Source organism: Myotis brandtii, unplaced genomic scaffold (genome assembly GCF_000412655.1).
Source record: "Myotis brandtii unplaced genomic scaffold, ASM41265v1 scaffold79, whole genome shotgun sequence".
NCBI classification, from domain to species: Eukaryota; Metazoa; Chordata; class Mammalia; order Chiroptera; family Vespertilionidae; genus Myotis; species Myotis brandtii.
In genome coordinates this window covers 6,360,466-6,369,163 of record NW_005371173.1, presented here as the reverse complement: position 1 = coordinate 6,369,163, position 8,698 = coordinate 6,360,466, and the positions used below count along the sequence as shown (strand labels likewise).

Here is an 8,698-nt window from a genome sequence, read left to right as displayed (position 1 = left end):
AAAAATAAAAAAAAATAAAAAAAAATAAAAAAAAAAAAAATTTGTGCTTGGAAGCCCAGTTGAATATTACTTTAAGTGATATATACCTGTGTTATATGTGATGTGCTATTACAAAAGTAAGTGACACAGTAGAAAGAACATTGGCCTAACCACATAGAATTCCTGATTTTAGTATCCTCCTGTAAAAATAAGTGGATTGGAACAGACACTCTCCAAGGCCTATCCCAACTATAAAATTATGTGACTCTATGGATGTAACATGTTTTTATGATCACTTTCCTCATCTGTAAAATAGGGATAGTGGTAGAATCTATCCCACAGGCTAAAGGATTAAATGAACTAACATAAGTAAGACTCATCATGAGTTACTTGAAGTAGTTGTCTTAATATCATTAGATATGACAGAAAAATATTATTTTACTTGAGTATAAATTTTAGCAGTTTTTTAATAAGATATTTCCAACATTAGTCAAAATTCATACTTATAACTGAATCATAGAAATTTGATACTGTAAAGGGTCTTTAGAGATCATACCCTTATTTTACTGTTGTCGATATAAGACCCAGAGAGATCAAGCAACATGGCCAATTCTCTTTTGAAAAGAGAATAACATAAACCTATTCTTTGAGAAGGAATAAGGTGAAATCACAAGTGTGAGTCTCACTTTAAGAAAGGGAAAATTAAAGAGGACCTGGAAGCAAATCACTTGAAACTGAAAAGGTCTTCTGTTTGTTCTCTGATGTGTGTAGTGAGACAAAATGAGATTTGATGAGCAGGGCAAGTCTATTTCCCATCACTCAACTGAGGACACAGAGCTATGCTACAGCCCTGGGGCACAGCTGCTTGGTGAAATATATATATACTAGAGGCCCAGTGCATGGATTCGTGCACCGGTGGGGTCCCTCAGCGTGGCCTGCGGGGATCTGGCCAAAACCGGCAGTCCAATATCCCCTGAGGGATGTAGTAGTGAACGCAGCGGCAGGTGGCTGGGAAGGAGCCTGACCCCAGGCCGGCACCGCGCCACTCCCGCTCACCCTGGCCCTACTGCACCTGCTGCCACCGCTCAGTAGGCTTGCTGCTACTCTGCTGTGGTATCTGCTCACCCATCCTAGGGCGATACCAGTGCACCCATGACCGAGAAGCGCCAAGGCCAGTACCCAGTCAGTCCCGATGCGGGTCCTGATCCCAGTCCAGGTCTGGATAGGGGAGGGGCAAGCAGGGGGAGTGTCTGTGGGAGAGGCTCACGCTGCCACAGCTGCACTCGCCTGGTACCCATTGGTCAGCTGAGCAGTGCTCCTGCTATGGGAGTGCACTGATTGCCAGGGGGCAGCTCCTGCATTGAGCGTCTGCCCCCTGGTGGTCAGTGCACGTCATATGACCAGTCGAACAAAGAGTCAAACAGTTGAATGGCCAAATGGTCACTTAGGCTTTTATATATATAGATGAATACAGAGCACAGGCTCAGAATGAATCTTTGTTAAATAATCATGGAAACACCTGTAATGTGTATAACCCTTTGGTAGGCATGAAATTCAACCAGCACTTTCAGGGATGTTTCTCTCACCCCTCCTGCCCTGGGCAACCTCACTTTGGGACTATTAGTAAAGAGATAATTTGCTACAAAGAAAATAAAAGAAACTCTCTTTACAGGGAACCCTCATCATTGCTGGACCTCTGATTCTCTTCAATCTACTCATATCCTTTACTGCAAAAAAACTGTACTTGGCATTGATCTTTAAAATTGTGCTAATGACTGCCATTGTGTGTTGAATATATTTTCCATCTTATTGACAAGAAACTAAAGGATACAGACTATTGTGACCCAGGGAGATGAACAAAGAGCCTATTTGCTAATCATCAAGCTGGAGTGTATGTAAGGATAAACATAAGTTGACTATCATCAGCATAATTTCCTCTGTTGTGTTTTTTACCACTTGGTATAAAGAGATTGTTTCATAATCCTTTTAAACAGAAACATTTGTATTTGTCAATAGTCAGAAGCCTGTTCTTAGATAATTATGGAAGCTCTATATCATAGCTAAAGAAAAGTATTTCAAGATCATTTATGAGCAGCATTTGGATTTAATCATCTCAGATAGATTTGAACTTAAATTTTCCCTGGACTCTTGCCTAAAATTTGATCTTCTACTCTTCCACACTATAGAAAGCCATGGCACCTTCACTTTTTGCAATGGCCATAATAATTTGCTGTCTGTGTTCTGCAGACATGGGCATCAAACATAAATTAAAAAATAATAATGCTTTTGAAACTCTCAAAGCATAAACATAAGGCAGGGCTTACTTACACTTCCAAGCTAGTTAATGGCAAAGTGGTGACAAGAAACCATAAAGATTCAACAAGAATGTATTACTTGTGCTCCTGAAAATGAAACCCAACCAATGAGGTCAGTGTCATTGGCCTCAGGGGTATAACTACATGTCTAAGTAGAGATTGAATCACAGGCTCTGGGTCAGTTAGCACAGTGCTCGAGCCGAGGTTCAGACAAAACAAGACTCCTGGAAATGCAATTCTTTTAACCAAGCTGCTTTAGTTACAAGGAATGGTTCTAGAAGACTTGATTTACCTCAAGAAAAAAGCTTGTTGGAAGATACTTATGGACAGAAATGGAATTGGAAGCCCTCAGAAACTAAGGCCACAAATCTCTGTCTCTCTCAGTAGCTCTCCAGTTTTTCACAAAAGGCATTTTTGTTTCTTTCCAGGCATCTTCTTTGCTTTCATCTCTCATTCAACATGCTTCCTTATAATGATTGTCCCAACTAAAGCCAAGACACATAATTATAGGCCTATAAGCAGCAGCCTGTTCAATTATTTGTGGCCACTCAGGCGAGGGGCTGTGGGTGAGTAGAGTCTTCTAGAATTAGGACTGAGAAAGCCATCCGGAATTAGAATCTCTAGAAGATCCATGTTCTTCCCACTTAAAGTTTTAGTATCTTTATATGTCAAAGTCTTAGTTCAAATGCTGTGTTCCCTAAAAGTTTTAACCTGACTACGCTATTTAAAGACCCTGCAGACACCCTCCCTCCTCTGTTTCTATCCCCTTGTTCTCAGAAGCCTTATTTGTTTTTCTCGAATCTATCTGAATGTTATGTTTGTGAATTGTCTGTTTGCCACACAAGAAGATAAGCTCTAGGCAGGCAAGAATTCTGTGTTGTTTACTACCACATCCCTATCTCTTTAAAAAAAGTCTCTGGCACATGGTTGGCACTCAACTCTTTGCAAAATGAATCAGTGAATGGATGTCTCTTGTGCAAAAAGAAAATAAAAAATAATAATATTGCTTAGTTTCAATAAAGTACTAGCAACATAATTTTCCATTTCCAGGCATCATTAAAGGTCAAATTTTTAAGCTTAAATTTTGTGTCTTCTGTACAGACAATGTCATGATTGTTAGACGCTATTCCATTTCCTCACCAGTCCATTCATTTGCTGCAAATGATCCTTGGAAATCTGGGAAAAGACATCCAAGTAGTAGAATTCTAGAAGCTCAGAGAATGCTTAAACCACTGACATGTTCTTCAATCAAGAAGCAAGACAATGAAGAAAAAGCATTTGCAGAAGATTCTTTTACCAGCAAGAGTTCCAGCCACAGAGCCTTTCCCGAGTACGTTCCCAGTGGCAGGTAAGGTCCAATCTTCCCTAAGCTAGTTTTCAGGTGCCTGCTGTGATGGCTACTGAGACATTCTCCTGGGTGAGCAAGATCATATCTAGGGAGGGAAACAATATCAAGTAGGCCAGTAGGCCAAAATAGTTTCCATCTTAGGTTGTCATTTCAGAAATCAAAAGGAACACATTTATTTGAGGTCAAATGGCACTCTCTAGAGAGGCCTCTAATAAGTGGAAACAGTCTTCACTTACTCACCAAACATTTTGTATCAATCCTCACCTGAGGATATTTTTCCATTGATTTTTAGAGAGAGTGAAAGAGAGAGGGAAAGACAGAGAGAAATACCTATGTGAGAGAAACACATCGATTGGTTGCTTCATGCACATGCCCCGACCAGGGCCCAGGCCAGGGAGATACCTGCAACTGCGATACGTGCCCTTGACTGGAATCGAACCCAGAACCCTTCAGTCTGCAGGCCGACGCTCTATCCACTGAGCCAAAATGGCTAAGGCTCATCAAACATGATTAATGATCAAACTCTGAGCTAGGAACTAGCAATATAAGAGTCAGCAAAAATAAAACATTGTGCTTGAAACTTTCATGCAGCAACGAAGCCACATAAGTGAACTGACCCCTATAGTAACAAGTGTCTTGGGGGGAAGACACAGTTACTCTGGGAGCTGAACGCAGAATTCCTCTCTCAGAGATAACTATTCTTTTGGAGAAAGATGCCTTAATGGGCTTTTTGTGGCATAAAAAGGGCCCTTTTTGGCATAACCCAAAATGGCCTAGAGACAAAGAGAAAACTAACCTATAATGCAAAATACATGAATTGGCATTTAGGAGTTAGAAGCAGCCTGAGAACTGCGGGGATTGAGAAAATATTGGAGAGACAGGCTGAGAGTTAAAGAGGACAGCTGGCCAGTGGTCCCTGTAGTGGGTAGAGCCAAGGGCTCTTTCAGAACAAGATTTCCACCATCAAGATTATTTATCTGCTCTACTCTGCTAGAGCATGACCTCCCTCCCCCACAATCGGCATTCCTATCTTCCAGCCCCCACTTTGGCCCTGACACTTTAGCAGGAGTCTCTGCACATGTGTCTCCTAAGAGTAGAAGGAGGAAAATAAAGGAAAAAAAGGGGGCCTGGGCTCTACCCACCACAGGGGTAGCTGTCAAAAATCCCTTCCTATGTGGGCTTTTTCTTTTGTAACATGATAATCAATAAACATGAAAATACATAAAGTGTATATTATGTTGAATGGTGATAAGTACTAAAGAGAAAAATAAACCAATTACAATGAGAAGAGAAGGGTTAGAGGAGTAAGCACTATTGAAATTTTTACATCATGGCTAGAAAATGCCTCATCATTTGAGTAAAGCAGAGAGGGTTTTGAGGATTTCAGGCACTGGGCATGGGGAGAACATTCTAGGCTTTGAGAACTTAGAATGCAAGGTAGCTGGGCAGGTTCATGGCTCGTGCATGAGGAAAGGCAAGGAGGCAGGTGAGACTGCAATGGAGTGAGAAAGAGAAATGAAGGAAAATTATAAGGTGGGCTTCCACTTTCTTCCAATGAGTTCAGATTTATTCCAAGTGATTTGGGGTACATAATAATGCTCTTTTCATTTAAAAAAAAAAGATCATATCAGGAGCCCTGTTTTGAAATGACTATAGAAAAAAAATACAGAAATCAAGAAGACCAGGTTTAAGGCTAAAAAAGTAATGTAGCAACGAGGTGATCATTTCTTGGCCAGGAGTAGTAACCGTGGGTGTTAGTGTCTGAATATGTTTTGAAGGTAGAGCCAATAAGAATTGTTGATGGAGCAGCTGCGGGATATAGAAATAAGAAATACTAACCCAACTATTGTGTCTTCAGAGAAAGAAGAAAAGCAGAGATCTACCCTTGGCCTAAACATATTATACATACATACATATACACATATGTACATATATAGTTGTAGTTACATAAAAGCACAAAATCTTCACTGCAAAAAAATCACAAATTATAAAGCATAAATGCAATATTCAAAGTAAACAGTATAAAAAGGAAAATCTTCCATATTCCCACATATGAAGAACCATCATTTAGATTTTAGTAGCTATCTTTCCAGGCTTATGTCCACATAGTCTAAAATTGCACAGCGCCTGTTTTATAATGTTTTTTTTTTTGCACTTAAACCATTACATTTTCACAGACCTAGAATGCTAACTGAGAAATATAGTAATATCAATTTTCCCATTTCCATGTACATATTTTCTATGATAGTTTGGGAACCTACCCAATGTTTATGATGTATTTATTTTTCTGAAGCAAAACATTTTCCAACTTCCAAGCTGCCAACAAATAAACTACTTGAACACAATCCATTTCTAATTTGGAATCTACTTTAGTTTGAAAGATTGAGCCAATTTTAGGACTGTGTTAAAACAAGAAAGTCAGTAATGAATGAAAATCAACAGCTGGGTTGGCATAAAATCCAGTGGATACAGAGAGAACTGTTGAGTAGGAATTAAACATGTGTGGGTTTTTTACTCCTTTTTTATTTTGCCTTTTACTTTCTCAAGGACTAGCTAGCAAAGTAACTTGTCATGACTTTACTCCTCTGATTTTTTTGGTAAAATTATTTACTTTATGATAACTTTCAAAAAATTTATGGAGACCAATTTGTTTGAACTGGCTTTTTTGAACAGTCAGGCATCATCCCTCATTTGCTTGTGAGCTTCTCACTATTATATCAAGGAAGTATTTTATAAGATAATGCCAATGTCAATATTTCTAAGAACAAATGCTCTCCCAAAACTAGAGATAGAATTTTAATCTTTCCTAAATTTTGCCATAGAAATGCAATATTTTTCTTCTTCGTTTAAGAAAAATATCTCAGGCTGTCAAAAAGATTAGGGGGAAGGGTCCATGGAAACAATTAATATTACAAATGCTATGTTATTCATTTTACTGATAGAAGAAACCAGACACATTAAAATAAACATATTCTGTTCTGTTGCTATTACAAAAATGGTTAGGAAGGCAGATTTGCACTCACATAGCGCAAACCCCAACTCCATCATTAACCAATAACAGTCTTGGAAAAGTTCCTTGTCTGTCCTATGCCAGTTTACTCCTCTATAAAAAGGGAATCACAATAGCAGTTACCTTATTGCTTTTGTGAAGAATAAATGAGACAGTGAAGTAAATACTTACTAAGAAGCAGCAGTTATTATTTTATTGATCCTAATAAATGGAACCACTGGCCTCCCTCCCAAGGGAGGAAGCAGATATATTTCCCTAGTTGCAGGCCACTAAATGTCATTCACTGGATTTATAGCCTTATCTAATAAAGAGATAAAGAGGGAGAGAGAACAAAATTGGGGAAAAGGCAGTAATTTTAAACAATATTCTTTAGACTTATTCCTGGGAGAAGTTTACTCTGGTTTATGTCAAAATTCTACATAGCACTGTTAAAGGGAAAAAGAGAAACGGGCAAAATGAAAAGATAATTGCTCACATAATTCAGGGTCATTATCGTCACTGTTCTCTCCCCTTTATTGTCCAGATGTGGTGGATATTCAGTTACTTCAAAGTCCATAACTGTAGATGGATCTGGATTATAAAATAATTGCCTCAATTTTCTGCTTCCTTTCAACCAAATAGCTTGGCTGGGAAAAGACCTTTTGCCTAAGACAGCATGGTATTCAACTTTAAACATCAAGTTAATAATTTTCAGGCTTAAAGACGCTCTCTCAATAGTTTCAAATTTTAGTGTTATCAACACCCTTCACTATTCTTAATTAAAGGGCCAGTTTCAACATATAATCTTGAATTGTTGATGAGCAAATAAACAAATATCTAGTATGATATATTTAAAATGAAGTTTTAACACTGTAGGCACTGGTTGGTGATTTGGAAAAATGCTAAATGTTTTGTATAAAAGCTACTAACAAGTTTTATTTATCTTCCCCTTATTTTGTTTGTTTTTTAGGGAAAAGATTAAGGCAGTTAGTTTCCTGTTACCCATGGACATAGCTTCATATTCCAAAAATTCAAGTTCTTTGAAATACTCACCAAATCAGACGACAAATCAGCTAAACACCATTACAGAATAGGATGTGTGAAGTGGTAAAATTTAAGAAATAGTTGGTTCCCAAGAGTTGGGAACACCAACACCTCTCAGGTTCCGCGTCCTCTCCTGAAAAGAGCTCTGGCAAAATGCCCAGTAGACACACAAAATACTTGGTGTGAGGTCAGTGGACTTGTCAATAAACTTGACCAAAAAATGGAAGCGATTACTTTGTGTTGTTGTTGAATGCTGATGTTGATGTGTGTAGCAGCTATTGTAGTCTCTCTGTGAAGCATGTAAGCAGTTAAATGTGAATAAATTAAATCGAGTGCTATGTTCGGTGTCTGTGTTATGCTATCTGAAAATGCTGCTGTTCACATTATAAATGTCACTTTCCATATGGAACTAACAAATCTAGAAAAAAAGTACTGTTTTTTATTAATGGCATACAGGCAATAGCGATTATCCTTATAGTTAACTGTGCATCGATATTTCACTGTTAATGTCCTGTGTCACTGGCATGTGAGCACAAACACAGCCAACTTCAATAGCCTACATTGTGGGTTCAGCATGGCTAGTGACAAAGACACAAACCAAGTTAGAAGGAGAGAGAAAAGGTTCAGGATCATTACTTAAGGGTTGGAAATCTCAGAACTCCCTTCTAGTCAAGAGAACATCTCTGCTTCCTGTTCTAATCACATTCTAATACCAATACACCTTTAAAACAGACATATAAAGATTTCTAGAATGTTAAAGTGCAGATTCCTGAGCCCTGCCCCAGACTAACTGAATTGGTTGGAGAAGTTGGGAGGCAGTCAGAAATAAGACCAGAAACTCACATTTTAAACAAGCCTTCCCAGGTAACTTTTGCTATACAGCTATGCTTGAGATCCACTATTATAAATACTACTAGAGGCCCAGTGCACAAAAATTTGTGCACTCAGGGGGGTCCCTCAGCCCGTCCTGTGCCCTCTCGCAGTCTGGGAACCCTCAGGAGATAATGACCTGCTGGCTTAGAC

General features: G+C 38.7%; 1 protein-coding gene across 2 annotated transcripts in view; it reads left to right on the top strand.

The window, feature by feature from the left end:
• The window catches only part of LOC106724288, a 12,657-nt gene extending 4,813 nt beyond the window's left edge, over positions 1–7,844 (top strand). The window contains exons 2-3 of one of the 2 annotated variants that reach the window (XM_014531134.1): positions 3,438–3,642; positions 7,602–7,844. In XM_014531134.1, the coding sequence (XP_014386620.1) occupies positions 3,438–3,642; positions 7,602–7,725 (329 nt within the window). In that variant the 3' untranslated portion in view covers positions 7,726–7,844. Of the gene's footprint in view, positions 1–3,395; positions 3,643–7,601 lie in introns of both variants that reach the window. The other variant, XM_014531133.1, reaches the window with a different exon arrangement.
• Positions 7,845–8,698: the final 854 nt, after the last annotated feature.